Source organism: Protomyctophum bolini (assembly GCF_963924005.1).
Source record: "Protomyctophum bolini genome assembly, chromosome: 23".
In the NCBI taxonomy this organism is placed as follows: Eukaryota; Metazoa; Chordata; class Actinopteri; order Myctophiformes; family Myctophidae; genus Protomyctophum; species Protomyctophum bolini.
Genome location: NC_137884.1, coordinates 14,487,680 through 14,508,269, shown reverse-complemented (window position 1 = coordinate 14,508,269; position 20,590 = coordinate 14,487,680). Strand labels below are relative to the sequence as shown.

The window sequence follows — 20,590 nt, the reverse complement described above, 5'->3', positions numbered from 1 at the left end:
CGGACAGACAGAGAGAGAGAGAGAGGGAGAGGGAGAGGGAGAGGGAGAAGAACAAGAGGAAGATGGAATCTCTGAGGATGCACAAATGAGCTAACTCCCTGGGGCACTTTTCTCTCTCTCTCTCTCTCTCTCCCTCCCATACACAGACACACACACCTACGTGAAGCGCGCGAACAACGGCGAAACCCATCCTCCTCCGGTGCGCTCAGCGGCAGCAGCAGCACCGTTTCCCTGACAACTAGAGATGGGCTGCAATTTGTGCACCTTGCAGAAACGGGAGGAGCACTACAAACTGCTGTACGAGATCGCACAGGTACGTCCAGAGATGGTCTGAGTTCTGCCGCTTCTGTGTGAGAGTGGACAGCTGTGTCTGCCAGCCTAACTCTGTGGAACTGTAAAAAATAATAATTGTAAATAGACCAAGGGACCATGTCCCAGAATTCATCGGACACTATACACTTTGGAGTGTGCTTCACAGTGTAGTTTTATGGAGCTTCTGTGACATAGTTTGTTTGGTGATGGTACAGCAGAGGAAGAATGGACAGAGGACATCTAAACAAGGATTGTTATACTAGGGTGATGGTCATGGAGTTGTGGTGATGATGATGTTGATGATGATGATGATGATGATGATGATTGTCAGCAGTGCAAAAGTTTTCAACTGTCTTTGTGGGGTGGGGTGGGTTCAAAGTAAAAAGTCTGACTTACATCGGAGACAACATTGAGTGTGTCGTGACTTTGGTCCTTTTTCTGTGATGCTGAGGAAGAAATCGACAATGATGATGATGTGGAGAGGAACTTTATATCTTTTTTACGCTGACAAGAGATTACTCAGACAGATAATGGGGAATGGTTTCAGATAAGGGAGAGAGAGGTGAAAGAGAATAGGGTAACATGGTGGAAACAAACACCCCTTGAAACAGTGAAGTCAGCGTTTATGTGAGAGGGAGAGAGAGAGAGGCAGAAAACCGAGGGAGAGGGATATACGGTAGAAGAGAACACTGAGACTGAGAGATAAAAACAGAATCGGAACAGAGAGAGAGAGAGAGAGAGAGAGAGAAATCAGAAGAATTAAAATAGACAGAGAGAGACAACGGAGGGTTGGCAACCAGGAGGGGAGGAAAAGTGACATAAAAGGGGGGGGTGGGGGGGTGAGAAAATGAGTTTCTTCTTAGCACCCAGGCAGACATCTTCCCCTCCTCCTTCAAAGACGGAGTGAGAGCTAGTTACTTCTCCTCTGTGGCAGACATGAGAGCCAGTTCAGTTCAGCTATACTCCTCAAACATGCATGCATGGGCTCCGGGGAAATTCATCTCATCGCTTCTGTCTGTCTCTCTCTCTCTCTCTCTCTCTCTCTCTCTCTCTCTGTGTGTCTCTCTCGCGCTCTCTCTCGCTCTCCCTGGCTGTCTGGAGTCAGTAGAGACAGGCATAGCACTTCAAAGACAGACCGGTCCTCTTTCCAAGGCTCTCTGCAGTTTGTCAGGGCTGGACTTTTTTCCCCCGCTCTCACGGCACCACTGTCAAGTAGAAGACACCACTTGGCTGCAGCGTGCATATCTTTAGCTGAAGTAAAAAGACGAAAAGTCTGAGAGATGAAACAAAAAAAAAAGGATTCCAGTCTTCTGCCCTAACAGAACCAAACTGTTGCATGTGTGGTATTTGTACGGATACTGGGACATATTGCACCCGTAACGACCTGGAGCAATATCCAGTAGGCCCAGCAGACAGTGTATTATCATTATGACTTGAAAGAATTGGTACTTTAATAATATGACACCTGGAATGGGACATGTGACCTGGAATGCACTGATTAGATAGACGCAGTCCTCAGATTTGGATTTACAGCATCGCTTTAGTTGTCAGACTGAAAAATACCGTTTCACTGAAGCACAGCATTTTACAGGCTTCGAGGATCTGAAGGTCATGAAACGCGACTCAACTCAGTGTGACTGTGGAATCTTTTGACGCAATGAGAAACTGACATGTCAGCGGCCATGTGCTTTGTGGTTATTCTGATTGATTACTGTATGCAAGTATAGTGGAGGTGCAAAGTATATATACTCCTACTTGACACCGTTTCCGTCCCTTCCCAGAAATGCGTGCAGTGAGCAAAGTCAAAAGTATAGTATTTCTCGTTGAAACGAAGCAGAGTGAAAGTCGTCAGCTCGGAAAGAAATAGTACGGAACTCATGTAAAATGTACTTAGCCGCTGGCGTACACAGCGGTGGACAGTAACTGAGCAGCGCTCAGGTGCACGTGTTCCGTGTCGTTCTCGCCGGGACGATGGCGGGCGGTAAATACCAGGACAGCTAGCGAGGCTCATCCATCATTTAGTGTCTGGATATGTGATCCGCTTCAGGCGGCAGGGCGCTGGGGGGTGGGGGGAGGGGGGGGGAACCGGATACGCCGTAATTAAAACGGCTCCGTATCGCTGCGTGGCGTCCTCTCATTAGAGCTATCACAGTGTTTTATCTATTCTAAAACACCTAGCTGCTGTATTTATCTATCTAATAATCTTATCTATGAGATAGACAGAGTATTATCTTAGTTGTATAATTTACGGAGGCCGACGCCTGCAGCTGATGTGACTCCTCGTCTGTGGAGCGTGCTGCTGAGTGACACGTTTACTCCCGCTGTAAAGACAACTGAAAGAGGAGAGGTGGTTTTCCGTGTAACACAGCATATCGTCTCTGTTGTTGCAGAAACCTTGTATCACCATATATTTAAACGTTTTCCACAAGCTCACAGCTTGTGGAAAACGTGTGTACACATTTCAAATGTATAAATCAAACTTATAAATCCCTGAGATTTAGGCTCATGTATCAACCTGTTGAGCCGTACAGAACAGCGTTAATACTCACATTGTTATAGAAAGGTCTAGGTATAGCCAGTAACTGTGTGGTCCTTTATTACTGTCGATATTTATGATGACCGTGACAAAGTATGAATGTGACAGGGGGTGACTGCTCTTCTAAATACTTTGAAGGCTGTTGCACTTGTTTATGATCATCAAAAAGAAAACCGACTGACGCTTAAAGAATCTGTAACGATCGTATGGGAAATTCACCATCACAATGTACAGCTCTCTCTCAGTCTGCAGTCTCGGACCGAAAGGACACAGATTCATTCAAACCCCATTAACAGCCTTTTACAGGCACATCGTTTACACTTTCAGAGTTAATTGACCACTCCAGAACGATTGCGTTTCATTGTCTTTCATTGTCTTGGGAATATGCAGCCTATACTGTATGTGCATCTTGTTCTCCATCGAGACAGAAGAGCTAATTGAGAGGGAGACATACTGTAGGAAGTTGGACATTGAAATACAGAGTCCTTGTACTGGACCAGGCACTTAGAAAGTACTCAATTGTTTTTTTTCTCAAGTAAAAGTATAAATTATGCACTCTGTTACAAGTAAAGGTCCTGAAGTGCAAAAGTATGCAAAAACGTATCAAGTAAATCACAAATGCCTCAAAATTGTTCTTTTTAAGTAAATGTAAGTCCACCACCCGAGTGCTCCATGCTTTGTAAACTACAAAGTACTTCCTCTGAGTTTGGCCCATGCAGGATGGGGCTCTGCCCCAGGGCTGTACGTCCAACGCGCCACCCGGGCGGCGAGCGTCTTAACCACTACACCATGAAGTGCCCCACTGGAGCACGCCGTAATGAATATTATTCACGGCGCGGGGGTCTCAGGCTCATTACGCTCCCCCATCTACAGTAAACGCTCCCGTGCCTTAATGAGCGTTGTTTGCCTGACCAAGGAAATAATCTCCGTCAATGGAAGCCCAGGGGGCTCGCTGCTCTTTCCATACTGCTGAGGTGTCCATATAGCATACGCCACTAATGTACGGCGAGTTGGCGATAGGTCCCTGAATGGTGCCTGTTTGCCCTTTTCTTTTGTTTGGGCCATAGGCTTATAGTCAATGTAAGGTTTGACCCAAAATAAATTGCAATAGTAATCGTCCAAGCTTTTTTATGATCCAAATAACATAAAGAATTGCACGAAAACCATTCCTTCGGCTAAAACGGCCATAGCCGTCGTCACAAATGTGTTGAGGTCATCACATTTTGGGCACATTTGGGCAAATGGCTATGGCTGAATTTAGCCCAAGGAGTGTTTTTCGTGCAAAAATAATGATTGGAATGGATTGAGAATCATGAAAACCCCCTAGTTTGACATGCCACAGCTACTTAAAGCATAATCTTGAAATGTGTGCCTTATATGTTTTTAAAGCAAAAAACGAGAACGCTGCACAGATGGAAAGGGAAATGTAATTAACATGAAAAGAGCACTATAGCGTTTGTGTTGGTTGTCTGCGTGGGGGCGTGGCTGGGACAACAAGGAAACGAGTGTTGTGGTTTGATCCTTACTTCCGCATCACACCATGGGTGAGCTGCTGGCACAGTGGCAGTCTGTGTGTGTGTGACTGTGTGTGACTGTGTGTGTGTGTGTGTGTGTGTGTATCAGTCAGCAAAGATAAGCTTATGGATGATAGCAGTAGCGGTTTATCTAGTGCCTGGTTACAGTTACAGTATATGAATCTAATCCCATAAACGCTCACCTGCTGTGAGAGAGAGGAAGGGTTTACTGTGTGCGTGCGTGCGTGTGGGCGTGCGTGCAGCATGTGAATGAAAGAAGGGATGGAAGGAAGGTAGTAAAAAGAGCACAAGACTCAAGAGTCAACCTAAGAGAGAAAGATCCAGGGAGACATTGAGTGATGCTGATTCTAAGCAGACAGTATAGAGCCCAATTCATGCCTTATCGTGCGATGGTGTTAAGAGGCGGAAATTGCAGACCTATACACTCACAACGCGCTGCAGATACGACACGTTTGTGAGATTGTATAAGACTAGGCTTAAGTGTGTCAGTGTGTCAGGGAGTCTTAGCCTGAGACTCCCCTGGTCTGAGACACCTCTTTCTCTGCTGTCTGTCGTCTCTCTCTCTCTCTCTCTGATTCTCTTCTCCACAATCTGTCTCTAGTATGAGTAGGTACTGTATAGCATCCAAATGTACCAGCAGGTGCAACACACGTTCAGCATGTTCTGTTGCTGTTAATCTGAACTCTGAAGTGTGGAAAATATGCTCACTTGCATGTCACTTTTCCAGTTCGGGAAGGCAGCAGTACTACTCACAATTACAATTTAGGCATTTAGCAGACGCTCTTAATCCAGAGCGATTTACAGTAAGTAAGAACAACACCAGGTAATACATAAAATGCATAGAAATAGTCATCTAGGATCATGTATAAGAACATAACATCTGTCTAATAGATCTGTACAATGAGCTATATACAGTACACTATACAATGCAATGCATAACATTCTATCTAAATTTCATATTTTAGCTTTTGCATATATACACAAGGTCGTCGAGGCTAGGGCAAGTGCTATACATGAAGTTTGTCGTTGTTCAATGCCAACTGGTCTGGATGACTATAGGCATCTAGTTGAATGGATGGTTAGAGAGGTCTAGATTCTGCATGGGGTGCAGAAATTCACAGGTTTGATTCCCGGCACGAGAAATGTGTTGAGTTGTCCCTGAGCAAGACAGTGGCTTGCAAAGCACTCAGCTGTGTGAAACTGAATTTCCCCTATGGGATGAAATAGGTCTACAATATTATTGTAAATGACAGTTAACAGCTTTTAGTGCATTTTTGTAGAATAATAACACACCACATTAACCACATTAATAGTTAACCACATTAACCCAAGCGTCTTTATTTTGAGCACATTCTCTATTGATTTCAGAATGTTTTTCCTTTTTTATTCCTTCTAATTCACAACACGACGCATAACGACATGTGTCTAAGCTTGCACTGTAGGTCGGATTTTAGCTCAGCTTGTATAGATTTTCACTATTTGTCTTTAAGGTAGTCAGTGCCCAGATATATCTGTCAAACTACGTCTTATACAGCTCTGGTTCTCAACTAGTGACCTCGTCCCCCCAAAATTCATTCTAAAATGCATTCTATACGTATACTATGCTACTCTATGCTTCACGTAAAGGTTACTGTCCAGCCCTACAACCGGCTCAGCCTGACATGTACCTCTATACCCCCTCTGACCTGCCCGCCAAGAACACACCGAACCACCCTCCCTCCCCGATGTGCGTCCACCTTTCGTGTGTGTGTGTGTGTGTGTGTGTGTGTGTGTGTGTGTGTGTGTGTGTGTGTGTGTGTGTGTGTGTGTGTGTGTGTGTGTGTGTGTGTGTGTGTGTGTGTGTGTGTGTGTGTGTGTGTGCATGCGTGTGCGACTGTGCGTGTGCTCGCACGCCAAACATGGCTCCATCCTTCCGGAGACAGATGTCTTGCCACATGTCCAGGCTGGTAGACAGCATGGCGGGGGCCAGACAGAACCCCTTGCACCTCCACACTTCCTACGGTGTCCAGCGAGCGACACACAGAGAGCAGAGGGGGAGGCCGGTCTGACTCCTCCATCTGGTCCATCTCAGACCCATGGCCGTGCATGACATCATTATACGTATAGGTAGGGGACTGGGGGATGGTGCCTTTAGGATCTGAACTGGAGCATTGCAAATTCATCGTTTGTTTGTTCATTAATATTCCAGTGTTGCTGGGTATATAGAACATCTGCAAAAGTAGCAAATCCACAAGCTCACAATGCCGCAAGTGTCGAGCTTGGGCTATTTTCACCATTTTCAAGTTTAAAGCTTAAAAGAGGGCTTACGTAGTTGAAATGACACGCTTGGTTGAAATTGACAACAGTGTTGCTTTCTGAACCGGACAGCAATTTAGTAATACGTTTAAAGTAACGCTATAGTTATCGTTCTCCTACAGTATATATAGGGTTAGCCCATACCCTATAGCTAACCCTAACAGGCATTTCAAATATAAGATACACTCTTTCCATTAACCACTGCATGCTGCAGTATAGTGAACAATTCAAATAAGCATTCATTCTCACTTGTTACAGTAGAGGTTCCCAAAGTGGGGTCCGGGGACCCCCAGTGGTCCTTGAGGGAGTTCCAGGGGATCCCCAGCTTAGTTAGGAACCAAATGGACCCTTATGGGACTGTAACTCTGAGAGTGTACAAATGGAGAGAGTGTACAAATGGAACCAGTTAAACTAACAGTTTTACAATTTAAATTGGGGTCCCAGAGATAGAAATGCGGGTCCGTAGACTAATGCATGTCAAACTGGTGGTCCTTGAACTGAAAATGGTTGAGAGTCACCGCTAGAGCCGTAAAAGTCTTCTCTTATGGGGGTCCCTGACATATCTTTTCAAATGGGGGTCCGTGGGCTCATTAGTGTCAATGTGGGGGTCGTTGACATGAAAAAGTTTGGGAACCACTGCATGTGTTACAGCACTTTGTAAGTGCAGCCGGCGTGTGGCCGCTTGAGTTCCTGCGGGCTATTCCCTGGGCTGGGACGGATCATCTGGTGTCTTCTATCATGGTTACGATGCTCGTCAGAGTGCCGCGCGTGTGTTTGGTGATTATCACATGATTTAGGGGTGCATATGGCACCGTCACCACGGGCGACACCTCCTGCTGGTCTCCGGCCAAGTAAGGAAAGCGAAAAGGAGGCCATTATTTGGCGTGGGTGCCACTGCTATGTTTTTTACGAGGAAGATAGTGTCCTAGTGGTTTAGGAATGTGCACGAAGACACTTGAATACTGTGTGTGTGTGTGTGTGTGTGTGTGTGTGTGTGTGTGTGTGTGTGTGTGTGTGTGTGTGTGTGTGTGTGTGTGTGTGTGTGTGTGTGTGTGTGTGTGTGTGTGTGTGTGTGTGTGTGTGTGTGTGTGTGTGTACCCACGCGTGTACGCGTTTGCAGTTGCACCACATAATTACATGCTTAGTTGATTAATGTACTTGGCCTGCACAGTTGCAGCACTTTATTGTCTGCTGCGTGTAACTGTATGCATGTGTGTGCGCACTGCGCACTATGCACACACACGCACGCATGCACACGCACACGATACATGCGTCTGTAGACACTAGACACAGGGCTCTCTCTTTGAAAATGTCTCTGTGACATTTTCTTGTGCTCCTGTCACTACGTACGTCCCTCCATTTGATATGTAACTGCCTCTCTTTGTGTTAACGTCTGTCTGATGCCCTGGACACACGCACACACACACACACACACACACACACACACACACACATCCTGCGTGAATGTGTGGGGTCAGGGTTTTCTGGAGAGCAGGGGAAATTATGTTCCGCTCTGTTGGCGAGCGATGGCCCCCCTTTCCCCTGTGTATGATGGCCTGATGAGTCCCGGCTGACACTTGAATGACACTTGTCACTGATCTCAAAAGTGTAATATCTCCCCCGGTCCATGGGGATATCCCTTTGGTCTAGTGGTTAAGATGTTGGACTTTCATGCGGGAGGCATTCAGATTCAGATTCATTTGCATAAATACAAATATGTCAAAGCTAGTCCGTTGTATTCAAAACTATGATGGTGTGTGAGTGCAAAAAAAAGGTGCGCTCATACATGGCACTCCATAAGCAGCATTGGATGAAAGCCTGTTCACCACATGGCATAATGCTATGTCACACAGAGACAGGTCCTCCCATTGTCCGTTTCACAGCGGTGTAAAGATGTCATTTAAAGCCCTCAGCCTATACAGACACAGGGACTTATCACCTGGTATCAGCCTCTCTTTACTCTGCTTTACATACTGGCTTCACAGCCAAGACACCTGGCCACCATGATAGGAAGGAGAAAGAGAGAAAAGAGAAAGGATACGAGAGATAGGTAAACGTACAGCAACAATACAGATAGGGAAACGGAGGGAGTGAGTAGAGGGTAACAAATGGAAGGCACCCCAAAGAGAATAGAAAGAGTGTGTGAGAGAGAGAGGGAGAGGGGGGGAGAGAGGGGGGGGGGGGGGGTCTATTGATGACAATACGATGTTGGAATCATAAATGTTCAAATCCTTTCTGTTGCTCCTTCCTGGACCTGCCCTTTCCATAATGAACCCCCCTCCTCTGCACTTCTCTTATCAGTCACCAGACATGTCTCGTCCGTTCCTCTCCACTGCCCCTGTCTGTCTGTCTGTCTGTCTGTCTGTCTGTCTGTCTGTCTGTCTGTCTGTCTGTCTGTCTGTCTGTCTGTCTGTCTGTCTGTCTGTCTGTCTGTCTGTCTGTCTGTCCGTCCGCCGCACATAGGGGAAAGCAAATGATGGAGAGCGAGGGAGGAGGTGCGTGCGTGCTCACGTGCGTGTGTGTCTCTCTTTCTGATAGTCTTTAATTTGCTCTAAAGCTTGCGGTGTGTGTGCGAGCTGTCAGCCAGGCACTGTTATTTGGTTTGAAGTTAACCTTGTGCCAGCCATATAACCCAATAACACACCTCATGGCCACAGAAGACAGACTGTCTTGGTGTTTTTTTGGGGGGACAGACAGATGTTTTAGAAGCACCATCTGGAGCCGTAATGGATACATGACCGTTAATTTAACTCTGAGTGTGGGGCAAATGGAACCAAATGGAACCTTATGGGTCCATTTGGTTCCATTTGCCCCACACTCAGGCCTGTATACGGGTCCATTTGTGTGCTCAGTAAAATCAACACTGAAGATTTTTACTGTCTATGTTACGCTACGTGTAAGGCATTAATCCACACTCTAAAAATGTGTGAAAATCACACTTGCATTGAGTTGACGTCTATATGCATGAATATCATACTCGTTAAGTGCTGCCTTGCCTTTCACATAAGATGGAACGCTGATTTTACATACTGTACATATGCTATTTTTATCACGCCTATAAATACCAGTGTATTTTCACAGGTTTTCCTCTTCTCCATTGGTACGGCATGTCTCTGGCTGGAGAAGCCTATACCAGAAGTAACTTAATATAATCTAGAGTATCTTAAAACAATATTAGTACTGCATTACTAATAAGTACTGCATTATGCAGTGGTTGAAGGTGGTTTCACTACTCTTCCATTTGAGAAATGTAGACCCTGGTCTCGGGTAGGATTTAGGGTAACAATACCGGTTGGAGAGATGGAGCAGCGACTGCCACTACAGATTCAACATCTGCGATCTCATAGATACTGTATATAGCTTCGTAGACTATCATCAGTGTAATCATTTCTTCAAATGTTCCCCCAAGAATAGGGATGCGAGGGTTCAGGTGGTTCATGTAAAACATAAAATAAAAGTAAAAGTTCCTATACACAAAGATTGGCGGCGCCCCTACAGTAACTCTGAGGAGACTGATGTCGGACCTATAGAGCAGGGGTTCTCAACCCGTGGGTCGCGACCCCTCGGGGGGGGGGGGGGGGGGGGTTAAAAATAACAAAAAAACATATATTTTTTCAACTGAATGGCTGGAAAATGGAAATTCAGAATCTACATAGTACAAATAGTGCATGCATAAACTTTCCTTAATTATTATATCTGGTTTCAGTATTCATTTATGATGTATTTTCTCTATTATTAAGGTCATTGTAGTGGTGAATTTGTATTGTTGATGCGAATGGGGGCGGGCGGGGGTCGCGAGATACGGCCAAAGCATGTTTGGGGGTCCCCGGCCAAAAACGTTGAGAACCCCTGCTATAGAGCATCTCCCCTCGAGTGCTTCTTGGACCATGGTGTTTCCGGGGGGCGGGGGTGGGGGGTTGGGGTTTGGAGCCATGTGACCCAAAAGCGAGATCGGGTTCCAAGCGGAGCTGTGGTGTCCAGTTCCTTCCTAACCACCTTGGCTTTAGGACTCATTAGAGCCTCTGAGTGTCCTGGCGCCCAGGCCGCCCGCAGATAGGATAACAGTCCGCCATCTGCCAGGCGGGACGGCACTGGACGAAACTATGGGCCACGCCCTGGGGGCGGAGAGTAGCTTGTGTCGGGGTGTGTGCGAGGCCGCGCGCGTGCATGCATGTGTGTCTCTCTACACTTGGTTGTTGTAAACGTGGATTGCCTCTCATTCCTTTTTTGCTTTTTGCCCCTTTAGTCGTCATGCCATTCACACATTGTCACTGCATGCTGCTGTATCCTATACTGACTGACTGAGTGAGGAGCCCCCACCGGGAGGACGTACAGCCTTTCGCCACTACGCCACCCAACGTGAAGTGTGTAGAGTGACTAATATCACCCTCCCTGCCCGTGGTGGAAAGTAACTAATTACATTTACTTAAGCACTGTACTTAAGTAAAAGAGGAATTTGTACTTTACTTGAGTATTTCCAATTTCCAATACTTTTACTTCTACTCCACTACATCCCAGATCCAAACATTGTACTTTTATTCCAATACATTTATTTGAAAACTTTACTTACTAGTTACTTTGTAGATTTGGATTATTATTACAAAACATACATGCGATGCATTGTGAGATTGTAGATCTGCTATACTGTATATTCAAAAGATTTTGTTACAAAACCATAAATGAGACATTCTGCTTAATGTCTACTTTAAGTAAACAATGGGCAGAAAATGCCCATGCACTTTCAGCAGAAACAGAGCCTAAATTGTGTTCATTTAGGGATAAAGTCAGAGAGTTAGTGGTTAAGTTAGAGAAATAAGCACGATTCATCAGACAGTATAAAAAATAATTTCATTGCTTTTGTGGAACAGCAGCTTCATAAGTCTTCCTCCCTTCTGAGACTTTGAAGCATTGATTGAACCAGGCCAGACGGGTGCTAAATTGCATCCCGCTGCGTCTCCCGGTTAACTAAGCAACCACGCCTGCTTTCTGAACCCGGTATTTCTCACTCCTGGAATAGCGCCCTTTTCATTCGCTCTCTCATTCGCGGTTATCGAGGTGTGAAGTCGTTCTTCACCTTTTCTTCTGCAACTCCCCGGAAGCTCAGTGTTATGAATAATTCTAATAGGCTTGGCTTTTTCCAGTGAGCAAAAAAAAAAAATGCATTAAATTAAAATATAAAAAAGGCAAAATGTTAAATGGGGTCGCAACGAAGAAAATATGTATAGGTTCACACTTTACACTCACTCCTTTTCACTAGTAATGTGTTTTCATTTTCCAAGATTTTTAGCAGCTTCACTAATTATGTCTCGGCATCTACCACAGCACAGATATTTTGCCCCCCAACCAAATGTGTGCTTCTGCGAAAAATAGGGAATTCAAAGGGGGGTTTTCTCTTTCCTCTCTTATTACCATTCCCTGCATGCAAGCACGGGCACACGCGTGCGTGACGTACACACGCTCACATACACTTTCTTTTATCTCAGCTCATAGATAAACATTGCTCCATTGATCTACGACGCAACTACAACATCAGTCCCACAAGGTTTTATTTTTATTCTTTTATGAAAAGCATTTTGGCTCCTCTAGTTAATTTTTTGTTTTATTTTGTTGTTCAGTCAACGGCAATGACTGTATCGGCCAAAGAGACAAAATAATCAACTGAAGGATGTTTTTCTGTTCTGAGAACTGGAAATGCTTCAAGCAATGTGAGGACCTACATGCAAATTTATTGCTGATGTATTCAGGCAAAACCCCTTACCCTTTGCTGTGTGTGTGTCTCTCTCTCTCTCTCTCTCTCTCTCTCTCTCTCTCTCTCTCTCTCTCTCTCTCTCTCTCTCTCTCTCTCTCTCTCTCTCTCTCTTTCTCTCTCTCGTCTCTCTCCTCCTCCTCCTCACACCCCATTCTGTCTCTCTTCTATCTTTGTGTCTGTTTCCTTGAAAATGAGTTATTTTTGGCAAGCAACAAGAGGCACCTTGCATTTACACTGTGCTTCCTCTCTCACTCCATTTTGTTGAACATTCTCTTTCCCTTCCTCGCCCTCGCTCAATTAAACCATGTTGGTACTCACCAAAACATTTTCTTTTTACATTATTGTTTTTGCTATAATATCAATAAAATCGCATAGCGTTTTGAACCAATTATACAGAGGTATACCACTTGAAATCTCCTCGCGGCCCTCCTCCAGTGAGGGCCGGTCCACAGGTTGAGAAGCAGGGTATTAACCCCATGACCGTGTGCGTGTGTCCCTTTGACCGGGCCAGAGTGCGGCTGTCGGGGGCATTAACCTGCAAATGACCCACAACAATAGAGACATGGGCAACGTTGATGAGCCCGCCCAATGTCAGGACAGTGAGAAAGAATGGACCCCATAGAAAGGACCAAAAAAACATTTGTTGTTTGCGCGCGCGCTAAGCTCTAAGTTGAGATGAGCCGAGGCTGTCCTTGATTGCTTTCCTTTTGCGAGAAGGTATAACGTCCTGATTGATTCCACGGCATCTCGTCCCTGACGGCGCAAAGGGTCAGCAAGGAGAAGGACAGAGAGAGAGAGGGGATTGGACCTGTGTCAAAGCCATTAGGTTGCAGCCATATGGCCAGTGTGTGCGAGCTGGTTAGGTCACAGGGGAGGACCCCCCCCCCCCCCCCCCAACCCACCCCAAAAAGAAAAAGAACATTGCTTTGTTGCTCGCTTTGAGGAGTGCTTCTCAGAATTGTATAGCTGTGGACGGACGGACGGACGGAAGTGGTTAACATGAGTTGAATTTAAAAGTTGTCCTTATTATTTTTAGATATGAACCACTTTTACCATTATTTTATACTTTGGCTATTCTATTCTAAAGCAGATGTACAAGCTCATAGCACTATGATGAGCTTGCATATCTGCTATGTTTGAAAAATCATGGAAATGTGTGCAAATCTTTGAATACAATCCTTTTTTAAACTCAAATCTTTGCTTCTGCATGGGATGTCACTGGAACAAAAATATTTTCAGATGTGGGCCTGCGGCCAGTTTAGAAGAAGTGTGTCGAATCCGTCCTCGGTTCTTAACGCGTCACGCAGATTATCGCCATAAGCGTGAATCGCAATTACTTGTGAAACGTCCATATCATATCATATCCCATCCGTGCTCCTGCCTCGTCTGCCCGACACAGACAGCCATAGTCCCCGTCTAACCCTTCTCTGAACCCGGGGCCGCCGGGATGACTTATAGCGGGTTGTAATCACTGACCCCGTGAGTCTCATTCAAATACATCGGCAGAGCGCGTCGAGGGTCCGGGGGGTGGGGGTACGGTATGGTAGAGGACTCGCTCTATTATCCGGCGCCGTGCTCACTGGCTGTTGTTTTAATGGCATACGGGAGATTAATGGAGATCTAATGATGGAAGAGTGGACACACGGGGCAACAATAGCGGGCAGACAGCGAGCGCGCCGAGCACATTAGTCAGCCAGGGGAGGAAGGTGTAGAGGCAGGCGCACGCACGCATGCATGCGCGAGAGCACAGAGGATCGCACACTAAGCCACACTCTGTGATACAATATGTGAGCATGCATGTGAGCATGTTCAAGCACGTATGCACCGCACGCACGCACACTACACGCACGCACGCACACACACACACACACACACACACACACACACACACACACACACACACACACACACACACACACACACACACACATTTTAACACAATTTAATGGGCACAAGTATAGTGTAGGCATCGTAAGTTCGAAAAACCCCTCCAACAACCAGTCCACGGGTGTGTCTCAGGCTGGACCACCAGAGGGAAACTATTTCCCAGTCCACTCCTGCATTGCCACCCGGTGTCATATATGGGACCTGTTACGAAGGAACGAAGTGTCGCTCCGACATCACAACCGTGGTGTCACCTCTGACATCACGACATTATAAATATAAGGCCTAGCAGGTTTACCGGTAGAATTAAGCTTGGAACTTTAGTTTGACTTTGACTGTTGAACCCACCTGCCTTAAGAGCTCCCATTTCTATCCCTTACTACTAAACCTCTCGGCTGTAATTCCCAGACCACATATAGTGCTCTTGATTTAGAGTTTTCTAATCAAAATATATATCCACAAAGTAACTAGTAACTAAAGTTATCAAAAAATGTCAGTGGAGTAAAAGCACATTATTTGCCTCTGAGATAGAGGCAGTACTGGAAATTGGAAATACAAGTAAAGTGCAAATACCTCAAAATTGCACTTACAGTATGTACAGTACTTAAGTAAATATACAGTTAATTTACACCATTGCAAGCCTGGCACCAACAAAACAGCACTAATGTATGCCTCACTAGCGTGGCACACCACCGCCTACACTGTTGTGCATGCCTTCATGTGTGTGGCACCCTGCTGTGCACGCGTGCGTGCTTGTAGCACAATACTTGTGAGAAGTATAGGCTATAGTAGAATTTGAGTAATAATCCATTTTGAGGACGGTTTTGCTGGCTCCTTTATGGTCAGAAGAGACTTGTGAAAAATAGCAGAGCTACACGCTTCCAGCGTGTAGTGTCAACATGTACGTCAACATGTCCACACGTGTAAAAGCCTTGTTGGACGTACGGATAATTGCGTTGCGGTTGCCATAGGATGTCAGGTGTGGTGTAATGAATGTCTTGTTGACGCTGTTTGTCATAACCTGCTGCCATCCACGATGCACAGCCCATTAGCTTAACAGAGAGGCAGACAGCATCAGGCCTCGTCTCTGATGTATTGGCCTTGAGAGCCGAGAGCGTTAGTCTTTGCATGATGGAGAACGAAACTAATTGCAAAAAACGCCAGGCACTGGGCGCTATCCACTTTTGACGTGGCGTCCTTATTTTGGGGCGGGGGACAGTACTCATCATTGCAATAGACAGTGGTGGAAAAAGTGCTGAAATGTTTTACTTAAGTAATTAAAGTAAAAGTCATCAATACTGCAATATGGAAATACTCTGTTACAAGTACAAATTCAACATACTTGAGTAAAAGTCATTATGCAAAATGTTTCAAGTTTTCAAATAAAAACTTTTGAAAATAGCCAATCTACAAGCGCACAATGTGTTACATCTCGACGCATTGTGATGTGATGTGTGATGTGGTTAATGTATGTTTTGTAATAATAATTAAAATCTACAAAGTAACTAGTAACTAAAGCTCAAATAAATGTAATGGAGTAAAACTACAATATTTGCCTCTGAGGTGTAGTGGAGTGGAAGTAAAAGTACTGGAAATTGGAAATACTTAAGTAAAGTACAGATACAGTACTTAACTCTACTTAACCCCAGTTCCCAGTGCCAGCGTGTTCACTTTAAAAGACGGAGTTTGCCCGCGCCCCCCCACACACTCGCTACATACTGTACACGAGAAAGTGTACAGTACACACATTAAACAAGTTAAATTGGTGGCACAAATAAATTAGCAGACAAAATTGGATCTGGAACAATTATATTTTCTGTTTATTAGAGAGCTGCAGAGACAGGGCGGCCCCTAGAAACACTCACCATAACAATCATTGCCAGAATATAGTGCTTTAACCTTTTAACAAAGAACTTTCTGTTTTAACCAAAGCATATCACTTAAGGAGTAAATAATGAGGAGGTGGCAGTACAGTGGCACACTGTACTGTACATGTTGGTGACGATGTTGTTGATGGCAGTCTTGGTAGAACAGATGCGAGTGTCACACTTGAAGAGCCACTGGTGAAAGTACCGCTGCTGTCTTCATGACGGAACAAACATTAATTCAATAAGGAATCATGTCTCATTACACATTATTTCATTGCCTTTGTCGGTGTGTGTGTGTGTGTGTGTGTGTGTGTGTGTGTGTGTGTGTGTGTGTGTGTGTGTGTGTGTGTGTGTGTGTGTGTGTGCGTGCGCGTGCGTACACCTGTTTAGCATCCGTATTCATCATGAGATGCTTAATTGAAAGGAAGTGTACCTAGCGCATACAGGCGGTGACACAAAGAGAAAGAAATGAGGAGGTTCTCAGCATGCTCTGTGTGTGTGTGTGTGTGTGTGTGTGTGTGTGTGTGTGCATGTGCATGTGTGTCTGCGTGTGCGTGTGTTCTCCTCTGACAGATGTTCAACCCTTGATTTCCCCCCGCTTACATCAGAAACGACTGCCTGCCAGGAGCTTACCATGGAGTCACAATGTCAGCATATCGCCTCTGACACCTGATACATGCCTGTGTGTGTGTGTGTGTGTGTGTGGTGGGGGGGGGTTACAATTAGGAAAAGATTCAGGTTGGGTTTAGGGGGAGAGGAAGACTTTCAACTTTTGATTAGGAGCAAAATTCCGCAGAAGCCGGTGTTGCAGGCCGACAATAGCCGATCTACAAGTTCACAGTGTGTTGCATCATGATGCTTGGCGAGCTTGGCGATGTGCTATTTCCGCCAACGATCTAAGCATGAAGTCTAAGTCAAGCTTAACGCGTTCTCAGTACGTTCTTCCCATAATTTTGGCATGATGGCCGCTCGCAATATGGCATTTGATGTTTGGCGGTCAGTCAGTGTTTAGCGTTGATTGTTTGGCTGAGTGATCGTAAAAGCCCGACAGGCTTAAAGCAAATCATCCTGAAGTGAGAATTGATAAGTCAAATTGTCAGATGCCTGTATGGCGTAAGATTAGCGTCTGTCGCTTGCTGTCTAGGAACTGTAGAATGGATTGACAAGCCAGGGGCTCTCCGACGATCAGTGCACACACACAAACACACACACACACACACACACACACACGCACACACACACACACACACACACATACACATACACACGCACACACGCACACTTAACACTTACTTAATTCTTTGTTGGTCGTCCTCTCTTTCTTCAACGCCTTAATTGGTTGCTTGCGCCTGTTTGTGCCAGAGAGCCTGTTTTCGGTGGAGGAAGTGTGAAGGACACTCATTACAAGCTGCATACGTACTTACGCATGAGATATGGTTGTATAGATGCAAACGCACAGAGGAACACACCCGCATGTGTGCTGCTTAGCATAGGGGGTGGGGGGGTGGAGGGCCCTCAGAGGACACAGCATGGCAAATAGAATCTCCTTGAACCTGCTGGTCACACACGGATACACACACACACACACACGTGCGCGCACAACATGGACACAGACACACGTACACGGTGTGTGTGTACACACATACCTGCCTGTCCATATGAATACACATAGTATGTGCATGTGAACATTATGTATGCACACTCCAGACGTACACAGATACTCAATGCACTACAGTATGTACACACACATAATAGCACAAGTTTTCTCTTGTTCTCTCTCTCTCTCTCTCTCTCTCTGCCTCATTTACATTTTGGTTAACACTCTAATTGCCACTCATTAAATACCTTGTCACTTTGATTAATTGGCGCGATACAGAAATGGAAATCAGCGGTGCGTAGCACAGTGCACAGTCAACAGCAACACGACTGGGAACTGGAAAATATCCAGGACAAACAGCAAGGAACAACAGAAAAGGAGGAATCCTGAAAACTCAGGGTATACGTACATTTAAAAGGATGCTGGCAAACAGCACCAAGGAAATCTTGAACAGTGGTTACTAACAGAAACTGGAAATAAACAACCTCACATTCTTCTTCTTCTTTTCTTTCCTTCTTTCTGAAAAAATGTTCTGAAACAATTGTGAGTGGCCGGAATGAGATGATGTATGTTGATGATGACGATGATGATGATGATGTGTGCCAATAGACTTCACACAGGTGTGATATTTTTTCCTGCATGGAGTCCCCAGCAAAATGAAAGTTCGAGAAAAGGTTAGAGAACCGTTAATCTAGAGAGAATAATGGTTATGTCAGTGGTAACCAACCGGTCGATCACGACCCAATTGTCAATCTTCAAAGCCGTCACATTCGATCACAAACTAGTTTGTGTGTGGACGGCCCACCCATCTGACCACTTAACACAGCAGTCGATACGCTGCCGCGTTAAGTGGTCTTCTGAACACTTTTACACTATAGCACTATAGCTGCATTGAAGGCATACAAAGCATTGTCGTAGAACTGTGCTGAGGGGGAAAGTCGGAAACCACCGTTTGACCACAATGGAAGAGTATAGAGCCTTAATTAGCAATGTGAAGGAAGTAGCAGTAGTAGTAGGAAGAGCCCTTCCTTCATTTCTTTCCAATATGGCTGCCGGCGCATGGAGTCTGCTTCCAGGCAGAGCAGGGTTGAGAAAGATCCAGAGAAGCCACAGCAGTCAGCCCTGAAATTGATATAATGACAGTGAATTATGAGCATCTGCCACTGCGGCATCTGCGGCTGCGCAGGCTCTCAACCTGCCCGTCCATTGGCCTCAAATGAAGGTAGGCTCTATTACACTGATGAGCAGATTGCACTCTCTAAATGCCAGCACCACCTCCACAGCAGCAGCAGCAATGTCAACCTCTCAAACATATATACTCCAGCTGCAAGTGGAGGTGTAACAAAGGCTTTCACCTAGAGCTCCATATATGGAGACAACGGAGATATCTAGTGCTGACATCAGGTCAATGTACTAGAAACCCCATGTGTGGGTATGGGCAGGTGGCGGCGTCGTTGTGACACGCATCCAGTTGACTGGCGTCGTCGTTGTGACAAGCATTCAGCCGACCCGTTATTGCCTTTGAGAGTGGGAGAGGTTAGCAGCATTTGCTACACTCCTCGCGAGAGACTCCAAAGCCTTCTGTACGAGACAGGATATTTGGCCTTAAGACCCAGATATTCTCAGCGATACCTGACCTTACAACCCGGATATTGTTGTGTTAGGTTTCGGCATCCCGGTTAAGTTCTCATCGGACACCACTGCGGTGGTAACCCAGACAACCAGCCCCAATTGAGTAGTATATTTAATAGGAGGGATAATAAGCATATAGTGCAGGGATTGATTACAAAAATGAATCGATAAATGATCATTAATAGCCGAAAAGACAAAAAGCGATGCGACGCGTTGTGTAGTGAGTTCCGAACACACAAGGCCTGCCGCACAAGGCCTCAAATGCACAGCCTTGTAGAGCTTGTAGATTAGTTTCTCCTATTTATAATGAAAAGTTGCAGGACAAAGATACATATAGGCCTATTTAATATAGTAAATATGCTTCCTTGGTTAATCGATAGAATAATCACCAAGAAAATAACCAATCCGAAATCCGAATTTAAAATGAGTCTAACATGTCGCATGACTCATTTAAACAAATGAGATTCCAATCTGGATGTGGCTCAGATCTGATTCAGGCTGGATTTGGCTGCCAGTGTAAACAGGGCCTAATAGCCTGGATATTGTTGCTGTTGGACAGAGAAATGTTGTCATGTCCTACCTCGTCATGCAAGCGAGTTACACAAATGTAGTAAAAATGTTTTTTAACAATAATAATAATAGAAAAGGAACTGATTTGGACACACAAGGTTTCCACCTGACAGACGATATTCTCATTCAGCAGGTGAATGATTGAGTTGATGTGGAACATCCAACCAGTTGCACATTATGCTGCCATTCAGATTTATGCAAATGGGTGGGGCCTTGTGCCACTGTGTGTGTCACACACTCTTATTATTGAAATGAGACATTTCAGACAGTGGGGTCCTCTCCAGATGAGAGCCCTCTCAGGCACCTTAGCATACAGAGCGTGATGCAGCCGGAGATTACATGTGGCAGATTGTTTGTTGGAAACGCCAGCTGAGCTCCCATCATCCGCTGACGTGTCCAATTCCCCCCGATTCTAAAAGAAATGCTCAAGTCACATTGAATTGGGGTTCACCAAAGATCAAGTTGGTTCGAAGCATTGTCGTAACTTGCTTTGGGTGGGTGCTGAGCTTTGTGGGTGTTATGAGACAAGCAGGGATCTGCTTCGCAAAGGCTTTGTGCAAAATATTAACATGACACGTGATCTTTTCCTAAAAACATATATAGCCTATATAT

General features: G+C 45.3%; 1 protein-coding gene across 1 annotated transcript in view; it reads left to right on the top strand.

The window, feature by feature from the left end:
- Window positions 1–228: 228 nt before the first annotated feature.
- The window catches only part of pdzrn4 (PDZ domain containing ring finger 4), a gene marked incomplete at its 3' end in the record, with an annotated part of 46,473 nt that continues 26,111 nt past the window's right edge, over window positions 229–20,590 (top strand). The window contains exon 1 of the mRNA XM_080756927.1: window positions 229–313. Coding sequence (XP_080613053.1) covers window positions 245–313 — 69 coding nt within the window. The 5' untranslated portion in view covers window positions 229–244. The remainder of the gene's footprint in view (window positions 314–20,590) is intronic.